The sequence below is a fragment of the Pocillopora verrucosa genome, chromosome 14, assembly GCF_036669915.1.
Source record: "Pocillopora verrucosa isolate sample1 chromosome 14, ASM3666991v2, whole genome shotgun sequence".
NCBI classification, from domain to species: domain Eukaryota; kingdom Metazoa; phylum Cnidaria; class Anthozoa; order Scleractinia; family Pocilloporidae; genus Pocillopora; species Pocillopora verrucosa.
The window spans coordinates 21,211,755-21,233,472 of NC_089325.1; the positions used below are offsets into that span (position 1 = coordinate 21,211,755).

A 21,718-nucleotide genomic window follows, 5' to 3' on the forward strand; every position below is an offset into this window, starting at 1 on the left:
GGATTATTCATAGTCCTTGCATAAATAAATTATTTGTTGAGCAAATCTTTACTTGTACTTGTGAATAGATTGAGCAACCAAATAAATTTCAATTTTTATACTACATTTAGTTCCTGTTTGGTTGCGATTTAGGCAGAGCTTGTGAATTGGAAGGTCATAAACTGATGTAGCAGTCTACATCCTGGCTTTCCTTGTGAGTCCAACTTGTCTAGGATATGTCTGAATTACTAAGCCCATCTTCCATGTTCTCCTTGGGGTGGATTCCATCTCCAACACCAAGTCTTGTTCTTAAAGGTTTTTGAATTTCTTGTACCATCTATTCCTTAATAGTAAATTTGGGGCAAAATATTTCGTCCAACAACTCCAGAACTTTTGTACTCCTTTCTCAATGCTTCTCGTGAGGTGTTTTGGGCTGAAAGTGGTGTTCAATTGAGAGGTCATTTGTCGTGACAGGCAGATTTTCCCGGATCTAGACAGAGCTAGGACAGAGAGGACACCCATTGATCAAATAGGTCATTTCTGCCAGATATATTCTTCCCTGTTCCTCTGTAAACGTTTGATTCTTTGATGAAGCATCTAAGGCTTGTCTTCCTGATTTGATGAGACTTTCTATCACTCTGTTCTGATGGCTAGCTTGTGGAAAAGTTTGGAAATGTCCCAGCCTTGCAAAGTTTTGTTCAAATAACTTTGTACGCCAACAAAGTTTGTACCTTGATCCAATCAACAGTTACTGGGATATCCTCTGAGTGAGGCAAATCTCTGAAAAGCCATGAGAAACGTATATGAGCTTCTGTCTGTTACAAGCTCTGAATGGACCACTCTTGCATGGAAATGTGATTACTTGTGCTTCCTTCAGTGTTTTTCTGTTGATTCTTATTTGCAAAGGTCCAAACATGTCAATTGCTGTGTTGCTGAACACTGAGAGACCTGCTGCAATGTTCAGTCTCAGAATCTGACTCATCATTTGACTTAGCAACTTCCTGCAGGTCAGACATTTACCAGTTACTTGTTTGGCCATATTTTGCACACCCACGATCGGAAACGCTTGCTTTATTCATCGATGAGACTTTTGTAACTGCATTTTGTTTGCTTTTTGTAAAGTTTTTTCAAGAGTATTAATTAATGACCTTGGAAGGATAATGGGATTGTGCATCTCATCTGGTAATGATCCGATGTTCTCTAGTCTCCCATATGCACATAAAACACCTTGTTTATCTGATGCTGGAATCAGCTTCTTGTCTACAGTATATACCTTGATTGTCTGTTAACTCCATTTGAATAACCACAGTTTAGATTCTCTCAATTCTTCTGTAAAATGGTGTCTCTTTTTTTATTTTCAACCTTGTGTTGTTGGTGAATCGTAGAACGCAGGCCAAAGTTTTCCTTGCCTTGGCGAACGTCAAACAAGATTTCATCAAATATTCCAAAATATGGTTTCCTTTTGACTCCATTGATGTAGCTGAGCAATCTACTTGTTTTAGGGTGTTCACAGCTTTGAAGTTGTTGAGCGGCTTCATTTCCTCTGACAATTCTTCACCACATCCCTTGGGATTCTCTTTAAACTTGGGTGATTCTTCTTTTAGGCATTTCAGGAATGGAGGACCTTCATACCAGGTCTTCAACTTTTCTAGCTGAGTTCCTCTCATCAGGATTATGATCATATCTGATGTATTTACACGCTTCAAAGCCCATTGCTTTTACTGGATTTCAGCTACTCTTACCAAAACAAACAGTCTTGGAGAGGTTTTACGCCGGGTTAACATGGTCTGAGAATCAATCCAGAACTCTTTCTTGCAATTGCTGATCTCAGCAAATTCTAGTGCTTCTTTACATGTACTGTATAATCTTGCAATTGAGAAGCACCCCGTCAACTCCAAGCATGGTATTGACTTTTTCTTTGAAGGGGTAACAAATGCTTTAACCATGTGCAATATGCAGGAATAACTGCCATCTGTGAGTTTCCATCTGAGGAATATGGCTGAACCATAGGCTTTCTCTCCTCTGGCAATCCAACAACTCAATGCATTTCTCGTTTTTGGCTGAGAAATGCATTTCTGTAGTCAGTTGTTTGTATATTATTTAGGGTGAGGTTGGAATTGATGATTACTCGCACTTTTGTAATGCATCTGATCCTGTCCAAATTTTCTTCCTAAATTGAGGCAGTTCACCATACTGACAACCATGTCGAAAAAAATCGAGCATGGGTCATGGATAATGTATTCCTTTTAACAGGCTGAGCTTGTGGTGGTGGTTCATATGGCCTTTTTTTATTCTATAAAACCTAGTTTATGTTAGCTTTATGTTTTCCTCTCTCTTTATATTGTGAAAAAATTTGGAAAGGTCAAATGAGATAAAACTGAGTGGTAAATAGATACATCCACCTAGCAACATGTCAATAGACTGTTGTGTGACAGACTGCATCATTAGAGATCCACAGATACTTTAGATCGGATGCATTCATGATGTTGGAGGTATTTATATTTTAAACTTGCTAGACCGTGCAGCAATACATTTTTGTTACTTTCCTTAATTGTTCTGTAGTCTGATGTTAGATTAGTAACTGTAGTTGTTTGTACATGTTTTAAAATCAGCAACACAAGCCTCTCTTGACAAAACTCAGAAAGTATTACTTTAATCTGTCAGAATTTTTCCTTTCAATAATTAGCTTTGTGTAACTGTTGTTGAAGAAATTTCACAGTTGTTTTGCCAGAGATATATTTCAAATAAATTAGTAACTGAGAAGATGAAACTTGAGTGCAAGTAACAAACTGTTAATACTTTAAATGGCCTCTGCTTCTCATCTCTTCCCTTTTAGCTATTGTGAAATTTTGATGGTGACAATGGTGGTCATAGTGTTACTGTTGGCTGCTGTATTGTTTTAATGCTCTGAGGGCGTCTAAATCTTTCAAAAGGTGTTGGTAAGGAATGGTGGACCAAAAAAAGTTAAATTTAATTTTGGTCATTTCTCATAATTTTACGACCATTCCTTTTCTTGTTATTACCTCATTGAAATGGAAAGTTCAAGCAGTGGCAGAGAACCTTAATAGCAGAATCTAGTTGTCCTGTACACATGCTACCTAAATGGACCCTCTGATGTTGCCTCTTGCCACAAAACTTGTCATCTGACAAAGCCTACCCATTGCCAATTTTTGATGAAAGCTGTTGTTGTACTTTGATGCAAGCTTGTGGTACAAACAGTGCAGTGAGGTGACAGTGGATTTATTTTCTTTCGATGACTGGCCATGCCACTAAAGTGACCAGTTATCAGTGTTGCACTATTAGAAACCAGAGAGCTACAGTCTTTCACCTTTACACAGAGCGTGTTTTCTTTGAGTTGTGAGGAGGGTTAAGGTGGTTTTTGCATTGGCTCTGTGTAGTTTTTCAGAACATTTCAATCCGCAATGAATGTGTTTCAATGTTGTCTGTTTTGTTTCCAGAAAAGATACATCTGTGACCTCAGCAGTTAGGAGACCAAAGCGATTTGCTGTCTATACCTTCCCCAACAAGTTGTCATCAAAAGAGCTCCTAATTACCAAAAATATTACCCCAATGGAACTCTGTGGTGAGTACTGGAAATTCTTCATCTCATGAAAACCAAACTATGTTTGCAGATTAGCCAATGATGAGAAATTTGGATTTCAGACTTTCTCTTTGACAAGCCAGTATGCTGCACTATGTGCCTTAAGCATGAGGTCATTTCTGTGGAGTTTCTTTTCCTGCACTTTTTTTAATGTAATGTAGAGTTCACAATTTTTTTTAACAAAATATAGAGACTTGTCCCTGTATTTCAGACTCAATGGGATCTTTGTGTTGCTGGATCATCTCGTAAACTGTGAACATTTTGTGTTGCTTGCATAAGACGCAAAACATTCCTTCTCCTTCTTGCAAGTGTTTAGGCTCTTCTGGAACAACCAGTTGTCCAAAAATCTGTCCTGTCCAGACCTAAGCTGAGATTTTTTGAGAGTTGATAGGTACTAGAAATGGTCTCTAGCATACTTGTAGAAGTTGTATATGATAATTTCTGTTGAAAGGGAAAATAGTATTTCAACTTCTTTCACAGTCAGAGGTGTGTCTGAAGGTGATTTCTCTAGGTTTTGCATCACCTCTTTTGTTTGTAATATTGTCATACTTCCCTCCCTTGGTTATTGAGGAAACTATCAGTTCATATGCAATCCAACTTTGAATCATCTTCACTTGCTTTGCACTGACATAAGCTGTTCTCTGAAAGTTTCCTCAGCTCAACATGCCTTACCTCTCACCCCTCTATTTTCACTGTAGTTAGTTCTTGGTGATACTTCTGGAATAGCTGCTCTGTGTGCTAAGACACTACATTTGCCCATTTTCTGAAGTGTTTGGGAGACCATTGAGGAGTGAAGTATAGCATATGCCCCAAGTTGCTATCAACTTCAAAGAACTGTTTATCTGTAATATTAGGTTGATTAAACAAAGAAACATTGTCTGTAAAGCAACCTCGCTGCATGAACTACCATGAACTAACTTCTGTGGCCTCTGATCACTTTTCATCTCCTCTTGGTACTTGCTTTTATGTTGCACTACATCTGCACTAAGCAGATCTTGAAGTCTGTAACCCTCTTCAGTATATTTGCAAAGAGGGATGTCTAGCGCTTGGAAAAGCTTAACAACAGCAACTGCACCAATATTGAAATGTATCACTTCCAATGTTAATTTCTTTTGAATTTCTCAGCCACACCATCCCATTCAAAGATCTGTTTTGATCCTGTTTCTTGCCATGTAAGCACTTCTGCAGTAACTCATCCTCAATTAGTCTTAGATTCAGGCTTTAGCATGGCGATAACAATGCCTGATATTCTAGAAAAGTCATTTCCATGTGGTTTTGAAGCTTACATTGTTTACGTCCTTGGCTTAGCTTCCACAAGGTGACACGACCATTTGTCGCCAGGTTGCTGTGGAAAGATTTCTCAGTTCCAGGTGTAGGCATATTCATTACTGAGTGGAAGTGGCCTAAAATAAGACATTAAGGCTGTATTTAAAAGAAAAATGAAAACAAGTAAAATCTAAATAACTGTATCTTAAGAAGTACATCAAAAGTATTAAAATACATTAAGTGATAATCTAATCTGCAATATCTACTCTAATTTTGCTATGTGTCATATAAAACACTACACCAAAATGAGAAGACTGTATCTTGTTTTAAATGGAAGTAAAGATAAGCATAGTCAAATGTTTAAAGAAAGTGAGCTCCACAATTTAGCATCACTTTAATGAGAAGTTTTTTTGAGGTATTTGGTCGTTTTACCACTTTCCCCTGATTCCAAGGCAGAGGCGACTAACGACAGGTTAAAAAGACCCTTCTCCACAATGGTATCATGATACCTGTGTCAATGTCAAAGTTATCTTAGCATCCAGAGTAACTATCAGCTCTACTCCACCTTTTCATTGGACGTTTGATGGATATCAGTGGCATATACTCTTTGAGAGAAGTGTACCCCTTTATACTTGATCCTTGCTTCTTCCACTGCCTGCTTGCTATTGGGGTTATAACAGTGAGACAAATTGGCTGTTAACCTTGCTAGGAATGGTCTTAGTTGGTATAGTGTATCTGTCTAAGCAGAGTCGCAAGCTGGCATCTAAGAGTTATCATTCAGATGTAAATATTACATTTTAGGCAACACCTTTGCAGTTTCAGGGATGACAAATAGTGGATGCTCCTGGCAATTATCGAAAGAGTCCCCTTTTATTGAACCAAAAATGTTTATATAGTCTTACTTGACCAGACAACGAAAGAAACAATTGTGTAAAAACCAGCCAATGCACAACCTGTGGTACGACCTTACTCATCAATGCAATCAAAGTAAATGTAATCACGTTTCATGAAATTCACCAAAAAAAGCTGTGTCTGAGCTTTGTATGTGTTAACAATTAGTGCCATTGTTCAATCATGAGGAAAGTGTGAGATGAAAGTAGAAAACCATCCTTTGATGTCATTCTGAAATGGACTGAATTTCAGGGTAAAAACCAATTTGAGAGCTATTTTGTCGTCACTTGTTTGGTTTGGAACGACATCAATTGCTGAGAAACTTCTGATGGAAGTAAGCAAGGCTCTCAAAAGATTTGGCTGCATTTGTGGAGTTAAGAGGTCGAATGATGAGTTGTAGATCACGAGACTGCTCACTTTGGTGTCCTGAAATGGCGACAAATAGGCCTATTGAAATCCTGGCGTTGAAGCTGAGAGTGATGGCAGTAGCTCCCACACATTGATTGGTGTAAACTTTGGATAAACCAGCTTCTTCACTGACATTTTTTTCATTTTAGTTGACTTATATGTAATAATAATAATATAGTAATCAACTTTATTTAACAAGGGCTACACAAAGCAGTAAATATACTGAAGAACCCCTGGCCCTATAAATAGTACAAATTAAAAAACTAATGACATTACATAAAAGCATTCAAGACTTACTGTGTAAGGAGTTATTAAAATACAATTATGATATAAAAGTTAAAATTTAAACTATCTGGTATATTAAAACAGGGCAAAGATAAGGTCAGTTAATAAAATGTAAAATTTAAAAATACATGACAAAAATTATTCAGTAAATGTTCTAACAGGATTTCTTGAAACCTATAAGATTCTGTTTCTTTCTCATCTAGCTGGGGATCTTATTCCAGAGTCGGATAGTTGATACTGTGGAGGACCCCCTCCACCCTCTCAGACTCCCATTTGAATTGGGGGCAGACAAGGTTTAATTGTCCATGTTTAATCGCTCATTAAGTAACATCTGCATTTCTTATTAACATCTGATTCATATCTGATTCATATGGATGGGCAATCGCCAGCAGTCTGTTAAATACCAAACTTGACTTATATATTCTTGCTTCATCATAAAAAGGGACTCAACCTAATTGTTTAAAAAGTTCAACACTCGTTGCTTTCGTATCAGCACCCAGCTGTGTGTTTCTGTAGCCTGAAAACTTTTAGAATATTTTCTGCAGAGTAGGATGTCCACACGGTTGAGGCATACAGCGTTTTCTACTTGACCTTTGCATTATAATAAAGTAGACACAAATATTGATCCATTGACTCTGTCCTTACCGACAGAAGAAGTCTTCAGGTAAACGGCCAAAATCGGCCAGTGGCAAATCTTCCAGTTGTCGATTTTCATTCTCAGCCGCGAGAAATGCCAACATTAAAGCCACTGAGTATGTAACTTTGGGTTTTTTTTTGTATATTGGTTTTTTTCTCCATCTAGGAAAGTTTAAACCTTACTGTCTGTCAGCAAAACGGATATTTTAGTGTTTTAGCCGCCACAATCCGAGAAAGTTCCGATAAAGTACCTTGTATTGAGAATCGTGCAGGCTTTGCTATTCATTCATCAACCTTACCGAGTGGCGCCAAAGGCGAGTGACATGTCAGCAGCTGATAGGCTATAACAACACACGTGAAAAAATACGACATTTTTTCACGTGTGTTGTTACGGCTTTTCTCAGGGCCGGAAATCCCTGTATAACACCGCAGTTTATGTGATGAAGATATTTACTGCCCGCGATACCAATACCCACCGACACTGAGGAGGAGGATGAAGATTAGGAGAAGTATAAGGAGGAAGAGGAGGATGAGCGTAGTATAAAAAGCCAACTACGTTGTCATTTTTTTGACAGTAGATATAATGAGAATGATGATGATGAGGAGGAAGAGGAGGATGAGCCTAGTATAAAAGCCAATTATGTTGTCATTTTTGACAGTAGATAAAATGAGAAAGATGATGACAAGGAGGATGAAGATGAGCTTAGTTTGAAAAGCTGAATTTGTTGGCATTTTTTAAAATGCCATTGAATATAAAATAAATGTCATACTTTTCGTCCGCTCTTGATCTTATATGCATATATAAGAGGGAAACCAAAACGAAAACATAAGCATCATTGGTGTACTTACAAGTGATATATCAAGGCAAACAAATCAGTGGATTGTCAACACTGATCGAAATGTAAAAGTAGCGATTTTAAATTCCGCCCTTAAAGATGAAATATGGGTGGAAACCATGCACAGAAAAGTGCTTAGAAAATAAAAAAATTTACTGCGTTCTAGGTTTTATAGAGAAAACTTACAGCTTGAGAGTGCTCTTTAATTGTGCAAATAATTCGACTGGGACGCCCATGAAAACTTAATAAAATGGCTGCACACCCAAAACCATAACGCGCGGTTTAAAGCAGCTACTGCTCTGGCTATGTCATACAAAAAAATTACGCTAGCTGTCGCAAAAAAGAAATGAAAATGACAGACCACGATGTGTATGTTACCGTTTTCTTGGTGTCTCCTCCGTCGGAGTGACCAGGTAATACCGAGGATTATTAAATTTGAACACTGCACTGTCAGAGATGAGATTAATATCACGAAGTCAAGTCCCTTGGCCGATGAATCTACGGTGCCTGGAAAAAAGCCGTTTTTTAAGACAGTTGGCTACTCAAGCGACGACGAGCTCTCTAAGGCTGCACGAAAATTTTGTAAATGAGGACAAATCTTTACTTAATGTAGAATCAGTTTAATTATTTATTTTTGCTTGTGTCGATAAAAAGCTCACTCAGTGACTTGCATACTAAAAGACTGATTGACTGACCAGCTGAAAGACTGACTGGTTGAATGACTGACTGACTGACTGATTAACCGACCGACTGACCGACCGACAGACAGACAGACTGGCCGACTGACCGACTGACTGACTGACTTACTGACTTACTGACTTACTGACTTACTGACTTACTGACTTACTGACTTACTGACTTACTGACTTACTGACTTACTGACTTACTGACTGACTGACTAACTGACTAATTAACTTACTGACAGATTGATAAGCTGACTGATTGAAAGATGTTAGATCCGTCGGATTAAATTGTTTATTTGATTTTTTTGCCCATTCTTTTCCAATAAAGCACTACATACGATTAAGTCTTAAATAAACTAGTTGCTTTTCTAGCTCCGCCAAAGTCAGGTCCATAATTTTTATGCCAACGTGGCTTTTGGTAAGGTTTGAAAAAAGTTGAATACTCACTTAGCGACCACAAAAGATTTAGTACGATCATTGTGAAAGTAAATATGTTCACCTTCATTTGTCTTCTTTTCACTAATGCTACTTGCGATGTAGTTCGAGGTAGTAACTGTGGGCAAAGGGTGGGAACTACTTGAAACACAAAAACTCTTTGAGTTGACTTAGGCATCACGTAACTGGACTAAATACATCTCTGGTAAGAACAGATTTGACATTAAAGATAGTCTACCAAAAGGAATCACAGAACATATGCAGCGCAGCATGCTCTGGGACTTAAAAGAAATCCTTTAGAATTGTGTTGTATGGAAACTGTATTTAATTTTTTTCTGACCAATACAATTAAAGTTAACAATATCTTCATTTCACATCTTAAATATTACATGTACAAATAAAGAACAAAAAGAAAAAAAACAATCGAATTTATCATGAGAATTTGTTAGGATTCACTTCTTGCTGCTTGTCATGTCATGCCCAATGGAAATGGAAAAACGTTTTTTTGCCACTGGTCACGACCAGACAGTGAAAGAAACAAAAAACCTATCAAAATAAAAGAGGCTCTCGTTTTAACATTCAGAGGTAACCTGGGGTTGTGTCATCCAACCACTGAACTTGCCTGAGTTGAAGGTAAAGTTCAACATCAAATACTTCCCGACATGGCCACACAGTTCAATTGTAACATTGCGGTTTATCGATGATGATGATGGGCTGGAAATTTCTTTCTGTTCGTAGTCTTGCATGGTATCAAATTCATCACCATTTTTACTAAAACTCACTTCCACTTTGGAAAACAATTCGATGCGAATTTGATCTTTCACGTTACAATGAAATGTCGTTGAATTAAAAATCCTTTCCCTTAAGAAGTGGAATTTTATTTAAGGTTTAGGGTTTTCCATGACATTCTAGCCAATCCAACCCAGTCCATTATTTACAGTAAGATCTTCATTGGCCAATAGTCCATCCATAAGCATTCCTAACCCAGAAGATAGAATGAAGCCTGTAGTCAAACTATCATAGCTTGAATCAGTGAAGTGTTGTATCTCCCGTCCAGTGAGTTACCGTGGAGCATATCATATGTGACAATTCCTACGGAACGAGTAGGAATGACATGCTAATCTGCTGCTTAACAGTGCATGTAGCTATTCATCAGAGGTGCTAAATTCATTTCATTCCAATTTTTCCGTTTTTGTACCGCCGCTTTCGGAGCCATGTAAACATCAAGGTAGCATACATATATATTTAGACGCTTAAAGTGTTCGTCAATGCCTTTTGATTAATACCAGTATGTGATACAGTTTACTTATCATTTGATCATAATCCAGGAGACTCAGGTGCAAATATGCTGGTAAAAGGAAAGTTGACTTGATGGGAATTCGGGTCGAACCGAAATCGTCCTTTATTTTCCTCTTCCCGACCATTTTCTCCAAGGTCTCTGAGGATGGTTACCTTGAGAAATGACTTGTTCAAAACATAGCAAAATGAAACTTCCAATGACGAGATGAATTTGAGACATCGTTAGGCTGATCATTCCTAGTCGCTCTGAAAAAACTCTAAACTAGGTGCTTAAGAATGCCTAAAAAAAAAAATTCAGCTTCCGCTCTGCCCAACCCCTCTACGCAATTAAGGATTTCCGGCCACAGTTTCTTGATTAAGTTCCATATGGATCATCCAGAGAATCAATATTTCCTTAGGAGATAATTTCCTGAATTCCCTCCGGATCCATCCCGCTGCTTAGTTCGTAGAATTTCTGCCAATTTTAATCCCATTTACTTTGCATTCTGCTATAATTATTTAATGTTCTATAAATTCACGTCATTGTTAATCCTTTCGCTGGCAAACATACGAATTCATCGTTCTGACCCCCTTAACACTACAAATCTTAAAGATCTCGAAGGACCCTTGCAACGTGCTGTTGGGATATCGTTAACATAGTTATGGGTTTTCAAGACACGTTTTATCGTTCAATGCCTGTTTTCCCGCATACTATCCGTAATTTAAACTTGTCTATAAACATTTTCCCAAATGGAAACATTCTTCATACTAACTGTTCATTTCGTCGAGGCCTCAGTGAAACCTCCGATAAAAGCAGAAGCAAAGAAATCAATTGTAGTCAAAGGAAAATATTTAATCGCGATTAAAATATATCAAGGGCCCTCAACAATACGTTTTTAGGTATAAAGTAAAGAAACTTTAGTGGAATGTACTCTAACTTGACTAAATTAAGACATTTGTTGTTGAGAGTGAGGTGCAAGTCTGTTGGCGACGTCATCGAGGCACGGCCAATGTCACGGGGTTCAGAACAAAAACCCGAACCGCTTTCTAAGATCCTACAGTACTAAGATAAAACCACTAATTAGAAAACCTTGTGATTTACCAAGCCTTCTCGTGTTCTCCTAAAAACATCCTGATGATTATTAACTTTAAATTTTGCCTTTTCTTGATTGTCCAGCATTGGAGGATTGCGGTATTTCGTCAGCTTATGATAAGTTGCATTGTTTGGGAGTGAAGTGAGGCAAGCCTTTGACTTTAAAAGCTAAATTAACTGCATTGCTAAAGAGTTCGACAACTTCTTTATCCATTATTAGGAAATTTAGAAGGATGCCTGTATAACGTTATTTATCACATAAACTGCGGGGATTTCAGGGATTTCTGGCCCATAGAAAAGCCGTAACAACACGCGTGAAAAAACATCGTATTTTTTCACGTGTGTTGATATAGCCAATCAGCTGCTGACACTTCACTCACCTTTGCGCCACTCGGTCAGGTTGATGAATGAATGGCAAAGCGTTAACGATTCTCAATACAAGTTGTTTGTCGGAGCTTTCTCGAATTACGGCAGACTAAAAAATCCGTTTCGCCGGCAGACAGTGAGGTTCAAACTTTCCTAGAAGGGAAAGAAAATCAATATACTAAAAGAAAAACCGAAAGTTACGTATGTCATACTTTGGTGTTACCATTTCTCTCGGCTAAGAATGAAAATCGACAACTGGAAGATTTGCCCCAAGCCGATTTTGGCCGTTTACCTGAAAGACTTCTTCTGTCGGTAAGGACAAAGGCAGTAAATGAGAATTTTGTAAATTGAAAATTACGACCATTGTTGTTTTTGTAATTATGATTCAACACATTTCAATATCAATTTGTTACATTCTTGTGAAAGTGTTTGGGATATTGTTTTGACAATAAGTTTTAATCTTTTAAAGTCAGTTGGCCAGAATGTTCTGTCATGCCTAGCGTTAATAAATATAGAAGCATGTGCTATGGAGGTCGTAGTCAATCGATCAGATTTAATTAGAGTCTACCAGAGTTACAAGGGGCAAGTACGAACCGATCAGTAATCTCAGCCATGCATAGTGGCTAAGAGAAGAGAAGAGAAGTAATTTTTTGTGAGTAGAATGGTAGCAGAGAACAGAGAAAAGGACACGTCGAGAGTCCTTGGTGCCAACATAAGCAGAAACTCATAAACCCTTCCGGTTTGTGGTCTATAAGCTTTACTCGATCGATATCCGCGCGGCCTTGTTGATAAGGGGGAGAGATGTGGGAAAGACACTGAAAGGTGATGAGTCATAACCCGGTTTCCAAGCGACTTGGCACAAGGAAGCAAGGTCTCCAGCAGTGTGCTAGCTTAAAAGCGAGCGGCAACTTAAGAAATTCTGCGTCACTGAAACCGAGGACTGTGAACCTCTCCTACTGGTCGTCAGTCAGCGTTCTTCGTAGTCGTTCTTTGAGATGTCACGCAAAGTACGCAGAGTACGGTTCTCGGTTCTCTGGACTTGTTCGATATTTTCTTGTAGTGCAGGTCCCAAGAGGTGCAAGGTTATTTTAATTTGGATCATACAATGGCCAACAAATTTTCTTTTCGGGTAATTTAGAATACTCTACATGACCAAGCCCAGATTTTATTACCAGATCTTGAAATTGATGCTATGTGCTCGGAACATTTTAACTCAATCTTTACTGCGACATCTAAATACGGGGTCAGGACTTTAACCGAGCAGTTATGAAACCAGGTTTTTACTGTTAATACTCCATAGTTACCTTATGAAATTGCAGAGAAGCACCTTCAAACTGGTTCAAAATGATCATTTATTTATTATACATTGTAAATGGTTTGCATCTACCCCTAGACCTCACGCAACACTGCCTTGCTGAAGCTCAGCACATTGTCGGTGACTACAAAGAGGCGCTAGACTCATTACTAACGTAGGCTCTAACGTTTAGATGTGAAATTTTTGGTGATCATCTTCAGACAGTACACTGGAGTTCCATGCCTAGGGAGCAGAAGACTTGGAACATCAGGCATCATTTAATCACTCCGAATTCCCTTGAAAGTGGTGCTTAAGTCGCCATAAATCTGAAATATAAGCGAGAAGTCGCTAATTTCTGTGCAATGTGTCATACTTTTTTGTTCCTTGAATATTAAACAGAGGGCCAGGCATTTCAATTCGGGGATGTATTCTGATTAGTAAAAAATTATTCACTGTTTGCTACAATGTTAGCTACTTCAAAAAGAAAATCATTTTTGTGATTCGTTTCGATTTCCAAACAAAGCAAATAAACTTAAATTTCACACAATAATGCTTCTCAATCAACCGTGAAGAAAGAGTTATTGTTACAACCCATGAAAATGATTAATTTTCCGAAAAACTTGAAATTAACAAATTTGTTACTCTTCTGTCTTCAAAAGGCGCATAAAGACTGACTAAAAAGCAACAGTGACAGTAAATCTTAGACGTCTCCCGGCTAAAATCACTGGGTGTGCACTGAGTGTTCAAGGTCTCACATGCTTTATCCTCGTCACCAGTTACCCGTTCTTTTACGCTCGTTTCTCAGGGAAGCCGCAAAAAGGCTGAGGAAAAACTGGGTGGAACACTAGATTACCCCCACAGAATCTGCTAATTAGCTCGCGAATAATGTTCCACCGAGGGTGCAATCTGTGATGTCGATAGGTTTTTCGAAAGGCAATAAGTACTATTTATGGAATTCTCTACAAATCGTACGGTACCACCCTAAGCAAAAGAAAATCACAGAAAGAAAAAAAATAAACCATCAGAGAGGCTGTAAAACGAAAAGAGTCACACCAATGCTGATTAAATTTCATCATTTCTCGGGAAACCCGGCCTCAAAGCCTGCATTTGATTAACGTATTTACTGCCATCGTCATCTTTTTCAGACTTCAAAAGCGATGCATAGCGCGCGAATTGTCAGCTGACATGTTAGTATTGCGGGCATCGGGGAAAGGCATGTATATATTTGTATATTCCGACCGAAAAAAATTTAGCAAAATAAAGCCGTTCTTTACTGACTCTCAGTCTGGGTGTATTCTTAGTATGTTCTTGAAATTTTGGTCAATCTCAGCCTGAACTTCCTGATGAAAAAGGTTCTTATAAAAACAGAGAAAAGTGTATTCACCGGCGCCCTAAAGGTTGTTCTCTTCCTCTTTAGACAGCAAAAGCGATGCATATGCACGAGAATCTTCTGTTGACATCTTAAGATTAGTGAGAGGCATATACGTATTTTCGTAGTCCGCAGTCTTTATCTGATTGACGTACTCGTGTTCTTTCCCATTATTTGTCTTTATTGGCGTGTACGGGTGTGTGTAGCTGTAGGAACAAGCGCTTGACACTTGGGCATATACAGGAGTCTGGGCACGGTCGCTAGGCACCTACGGGAAGCACAAAAACAAAACGTGTATAATTAATACAAGATTTATTAACCGATTTGTGAACGAGGGCAATGACAAAAAATATAACCTTATCATTTCTCTTAAAAGAGGTGAAAGACCCTTTGGGGTACTAATCAAAGTTTCATACGGCGATGATAAGCCCTGGGTCCAGATTCCAAGCCTTAACTCTTTCATGAAAATGCTGAGGAGTTCAACAAATACTGCAATATCTACCTGGTTAAAAGGATGTGTGAAAGATAGGTGATAATGGCTAACAAGGTATGAACGCTCCACCGACACCGACCTCCACTGACCTCACCAGTTCCATCGACACGTTATCAACAATACACTAACGTAGATCTTTAAGTATAATTATGTATTAAAACAAGAGATTATCATCTCTTGTATCCAGTGATTATACACCTCAGTGTCAGTGAAAGTTCTGGATCTTTACCTCCACCTCGGTGATGAATAACTGTTAATTATTCGAAATCAGTGAAATCGTCCCTTATTGAATGAAAACATAAACATACCATCATCGCAGGTGGAGACAGCTCAATTTCTTCATAATCATTTCGGGCAGGTTCTTCCGTATCTTGATTGCGTAATCAGACAATGTAATCGGACAGTTAAAGGGGCAGTTAACACATCATGCTGTTGCCTCGCATTTCGCCAAGTTAACTGCCGTTTTTTAAGTCTAGTTTCTTTTTTCAAATTTTTCATAGTTTTGATTAATCAGTCACAGGACTTCGTATCATCCAATTCTGTCTGCAATCATAGTCGTGAGTAGCGATTTTGTTAATCACTCGTATGATTACAGACCGAATTGGACTCCACTTGGTCCTATTACCGTCATTAATGAGGGAGATAATGTGGTCGTGTGGATTCAATAGCATAGTTTTATTTTAGACGAGCGCAGTTCATCGGAGAGTCTTGAAAACAAAGCTAAAGCAATCACAATGGCTCACCAGAAGAAAGGGAAATCGGTAAACTGTCCAAATTGATTGGATTGATTTGTACAGGGCCCATTTTGTGTTTGAATAATGAAGATAGCGAAGGGAAACAAAACGACGCAATCCTGGATTAGTTTAGACACTTGATTGAAAGTACCCTTGCAAGTTAGAGATCATTTTATATCTTCAAAGTAATTTTGAACACAAAATTGTATTCTGAAATAGATTGAACATCCGAATTGAACGAAATTCTTCTCTTGCCATCCATTTATTTTGAAAAGGAATTGACAGATTATGATGCATGTATTACCTTTTTTCTGGCGTCTCTTCCGTCGGAATGACCAAGCAATACCGAGGATTACTACAATGACGAAGAGCACTGTCAGAGATGAGATTAATATCACCCAGTCAGGTCCCTTGGCCGATAGAGCGACGGTGGCTAAAAAGAAAAAAGACTCATTATTATAATAAAGTTCGGATATAACGCACGCTGTCATTGGTTGAAAGAGCGTGCTCTATGAGAGTATATAGCATAGAGCTGAGCTAAAGCTGTCACGCCATCTGCCAAATTGTACTTTATAACATAGCGTGCGTGCTTGCCCTGTATAAGTCCTATTCAGCTGCTATGAAAAAAATTTTTATTTACGCACGCCCGTGCGTAAATAAGATGACGTGAGTATTTTATTTACCTGGCTTCAGAGTTTCCGTCCTGTGAAGCTGCAGTGCAGTTTTCCTTCTCTTTGAAATATGGAAGAAACCCGCGAAGAACTGCCCAATTTTTTCTATCGACATTGACCTTTTAGTTCCTTATCCAACAAACAACAAAAATAAAGCCGGCATCATCCACTCAACGCATTGGAAAGAATATCAGAGCAAGCTCTTGTTTTTTTCACTCGAAGGGCGGCCGACGTAGTTTCTGAGGCTTGCTTTAATGAGCGAGCCGCGATGGACTTCAGCATGATCATATTCGCTCAGACACCGTCATGATTAGTATGAATTTTAGCAGATATGCCCGTTTGGTTATATTTTTCATCATTTCTGTTTTGTTCTGTTTTGTTTTTGAACACTGAACTTTATATACTATACGAGTGTGGGCTGTGTTTGATTTTTATTACCATACGTAAGCTTGCAATCTAACTGAGCGTGAAAATCTTTAAAACTTGGAATGTCTATTTTGTTTTTCCTTTGAGGATTTTCGTTTCTGCTCACGTTTTCATAACGTAAATTACGGCACCTGGTGTGTTTACAAACCTTTGTTTGGTTCTTCTGTTGATACTTGCCGGCTCGCTTGTTCCGAAATTTCACTTTCAACTATCGGAAAAAAGCTAAAAAGAAGTCCCGGAAAAGGTCGAACATCGTACAACTTGACAGATGGCGTGACAGCTTTAGCTCATCTCTATGATCAATACTCTCATAGAGCACGCTCTTTCAACCAATGACAGCACGCGTTATATCCGAACTTTATTATAAACTCTCATAGAGCACGCTCTTTCAACCAATGACAACGCGCGTTATATCCGAACTTTATTATAAACTCTCATAGAGCACGCTCTTTCAACCAATGACAACGCGCGTTATATCCGAACTTTATTACAGAACAGAGCACAGGCAAGGCTTCTCTATTTGTTAAATAGAGCTCGCTACACAAACGATGGCTTGCTCTATATGGCTGCACCAAAATTTTACAACGGAATGAAAACAGATCGTTACTTTTTGTATGATCTGTTCAATTACTTAAAATCTTTTCATCATCCAACTGAAAAAAATTTCATTTGACCTGAGGATGAAAATCAAATAAAACAATGTCCCTCGCAGATGAGCTGCAATTTTACCAAGTACAGAAAATAATTTTCAGGCTTCTTTTCTGTAATAACAGTAGTCGCTCCATAGAAGATGATAGCAGCTTAGTTGGTTGTAGCACACGTCGACTGACTATTTAACTAGATAACGGACTAGTTATTTGTTAACACGCTGGATGAACTGACCGATTGGTTGATTTAGTGTTTGATTCTTTTATGATAAAGCACTACGTGCCATACGGTTTCAGATGAGCTGGTTGTTTTTCTATCTCTGGAAAAGTCAGGTAGATATGAGTATTTTTTTTATAATTTGTATGCCGTATATAGCTTTTGGAAAGGTTTTTAGGCAGTTGAAACACCGACACTGGGGATACAACAGAATTAGCACGAGAATTATGAAGGTAAACAATAAAATCATTTTCGTATGTCTCACTTCCAGTTGATGTGGTGCTACTAATAGCACTTGCGCTGTATTCCGAGGTGCTACTTGTGTATCGAGGGTGTGTAGTACTTGGAACACAATAAACTGCTGGAGGAGACCTTCCTCCCAGTGGCTCTGTAACAATAAAAGATAGGCATGACTTTATTTGACTAAATACATCTCAATGAAATAAAGATTGACCAACTCTGCAAGTCTAATAATTATCGAACCAATCACATAATCACACGCAGTATAGTATGACAGGACTGCTAAACGCAGTTCACCGCCATGTTACCTTTATTAGACACCCCTTAAAGAATCATTTTAACCATAATGAGGTAATAATTTAGCCAAAGTATACGAATTGAAAACTGAATTTAATTTTTTTTTCAACCAATGCAATGGAAATTGACTATTAACTAATTTCACATACTATTTATTGCATTTCCACATCAAAAAATTAATAATTAAATAAACGAAAAACAAAAAAAAAATCATTAACATAAATCATGAAATGTTGATTTACTTTTGCTGCTTGTGGTGTCAAACCACATTACCGAAGAAACCGTTTTTCTGAAAGCGGTCTCGACCAGACGGTGAAAAGAACAGATAACAAAGCTGCAAAGGCTTCCCTCGAAAATTTAGGGGAAAAAACCTGTAAGGGTTGGCGAAATGCCATAGAACCAGGAATGATAATTTTCTTTTAGAGATCTGTTAACTTACCTGAGTTGAAGATAACTTCGCTGATTAATATCCATTGTCCTCTGTAGGTAAAGTTGAACCTTACAGACTTCCCGACACGGCGGCACAGGTCAACTGTAACATTGCGGTTTATCGATGGTGATGATGATGGAATGGAAATTTCCTTGAGTTCTTGCATGAGATCAGGTGGAGAACCATTCCACATTGTCTTATCAAACCTCATTTCAACTCTGGAAAACAACTCGATGTGTGTCTGGTCTTTGACGTTACAATGGAAAGTAGCTGAAGTGAAGATTCTTTTGTTCAAAAAATCAAATTTTATGTAAGGTTTAGGGGTCTCTTTCATATTCCAGCCAATCCAACCCAATCCATTATTTACTGTAAGATTTTCACTGGCCAATTGTCCATCAGTAAGTATTCCCAATCCAGAGGATAGAAAGCGGCCTTCAGTCAAACCATCATAGCTTGAATCAGTGAAGTTGTATCTCCCGTCCAGAGAGTTACCTTGGAGCATCTCGTACGTGGCAATCGCTAATTAAGTAATAAGTGGAAATGTCATGTTAGGCTTTCATTTAACAATGACAGTAACTATTCAGGAAATGAGATTTCTCGTGATAATTTGTTCCTAGTGAATAACATATGTGGACATATTAAAGTTCACATGCCAACCAGGTGGACAATCAGACATGGTTTGATCCTAGTCTGGTTTAAAGATTTAATGGATGTAACCGAGAAGTTACAATTTATGGACCAAACGTTTCGACACTCCTGTCTAATGCCTTCATCAGAGGTGATGAAGGCACTAGAAAGGAGTATCGAAACGTGAGTCTATGAATTGGAACTTCTCAGTTACATTCATTTAATCTTTAAACCGGAGTAGCACCAAACCATTTCTGATATATGGACATGAATAAATACAGTACGATTGCCCACCATACCCCTAAAGCAGGTACAGTGACCTGTTCTTTTTTGGTTGTAGTTTTCCAAACCGACATTGGTGAGGAACTTTCAAGGAGAGTTTTTAAAAAATCGTTTCATAACATTTTTTGTCTGATGAATCACTTCAATGGAAAAAAATTTCTATTGAATATCAGATGGCTTGCCTCGAGCAATTGATTTTTTTTTCTTCTATAGAAGTTATGATATCATGTAACTTATAAATCTTATCAGCACTGTTGGATATTCTGTAGAAACAACACTTATAAATCATTTATATTATTATTTTTATTAAGTGGAAGTTAAAAGCTTACCGCTTTCAATTTGACAGCCAAGAAGCTCAAACCTGAGGCACACCTGTCTGCGAGGACATATTTCAGGTTTAATTCTTATTCCGTCAGCTACAAGTGGAGGTTTCAACTCCGAGAGGCTATTTCCTTCAAAGACCTGAGACATATTGAAGAAATGTAAAATGGTTTCCGTGTTTACATAGCCTGATGTAAACACGCGGGAGGTTGGGAGAACACGAGATAAGCGTAGGAAACCACGACACGAAGCGTAGTTGTTTTCCAGCTTATCGAGTGTTCTCCCAACCTCCCAAGTGTTTACGTCAGGCTATGTAAACACGGAAACCATTTTACATTTCTTTTATAAACTAACTAATGAAAGAGGAACGAAAACCGTGTTTATATACGCTCATGTAAAATGGTTTTATGGCCAACAGAGCGCGCGTACTATTTGAATTATTTTATAAACAACAACGGTGCATGATGCCCAACTATAAGCCATGAATAAGCCATAAAACATTTTCGCTTGCTCACCATTCAATTTTTCTAAATACATCTCGAGACCCACGAGGTCTCAGTTACACCGGGAAATATCCGGTGATATTCCTCAAGCGATATTTACTATTTCTGAAACCTTACACGCGATTCGATTAAAGCCTTGTTTCATAATTTTCACGGTAGGTAGTAAAGTGTTCTGTTGTTGTTCTGAAAGGATTCGCTCTAACGAAGGGCCAACGCTCGAAACGTCAGCTTTAAAATTTCGTTACGGACGCCAATTCATATTATAAACTCATTTTATTACATAGAGAATAATGCATCGGCGCGCGTAGATATGGACTTTTCCCTCAAGTGTTCAACCAAATATCGCACGGGTGAACTAGCCATACTCGTGAGATATTGAGTTGAATACGAGAAAAGAAATTTCATCAGTATACTTTAAAAGCAACCCATTACTATTTTGCTTATTATATAAACACCTTAAGCATTTACTGACTTGACAATTTCGACAAACGAGCTCGATTGAGAATGGTGAATGATTTGCCAATCATTATTCAACCTGACGGGGTGGCGTGAGAGGCGAGTGACGTGTCAGAAGCTAATTGGCAATATCGGACATAGGTAAATTGATGTAACGTAATTTACGCTGTTACGGCTTTCCTCAGGGCCAAAAATTCTTTGTTAAAAACGAAGTTTACATAATGAGACCAAAGATGTGGCAATGCCCCCACCGCACCACGGTTTCCTTAAACGTACCCCTGAAATCGAAATTTGTTTGCTCACAAGTTTGAACAAGTCGAAATGTCGACGTCTCACTAAACTAACCCCCTCAACCTCTTACACGTAACAGAACTATTTCCAGAATACATGACAAGCTTTGCTCAAGGAAAAATTCTCACCAGGGAAGCGTAAAATGATTCATTGGCTTGTCAATATTAAGCGAAAGGACTCATTTAGCAAGTGAAAGTGAGGTGTTTGGCTTCAATCGTGAGAAGAGGTGTGTAAACAATAATTATCCACATTATGGACTCTGGGGATTCCAGCAACGACACTCGATGTATTTCTATGCCTTTTACGCCTGAAAAAGGCTTACACAACACCCGCGGCGCGTGAAAAAAATACCTACAAAACGGGCTCTAAGGTCATCTCAGGTAAGTAACCTAGAATATTCAGGATATTTGCTTTTTTCCATCCCCGGAAGATAAATATTATTGTTTTGATCGATCGTGAAGTTCAGGTCTAAAAAGTGGCTCTGCTTTCCTCCAACAGACGGCAGCTAAAAATCTACAAGGAACTCGAGTGGTTGACATACAAACATTTGCACAAGGCCTCAAGGAATGTTAATTTTTGTAAGCGAGGTAAATATGAACAATTTTTATTTTTTACAACAATAATAACCGAGTGACACGTACTATGAGAATTATATTTGCCATA

The 21,718-nt window shown here is 38.3% G+C and overlaps 1 protein-coding gene across 1 annotated transcript; it reads right to left on the reverse strand.

Moving 5' to 3' along the window:
* Nucleotides 1–14,442: 14,442 nt before the first annotated feature.
* On the reverse strand, nt 14,443–19,955 carry LOC131799503 (epithelial discoidin domain-containing receptor 1). Its single transcript, XM_066161851.1, has 6 exons — nt 19,814–19,955; nt 18,585–19,094; nt 17,874–17,996; nt 15,952–16,080; nt 15,222–15,283; nt 14,443–14,688 (listed from the first exon to the last, which is right to left on the reverse strand). Exons 1-6 carry the CDS (start codon nt 19,953–19,955, stop codon nt 14,443–14,445), a joined length of 1,212 nt encoding a protein of 403 aa, XP_066017948.1.
* Nucleotides 19,956–21,718: the final 1,763 nt, after the last annotated feature.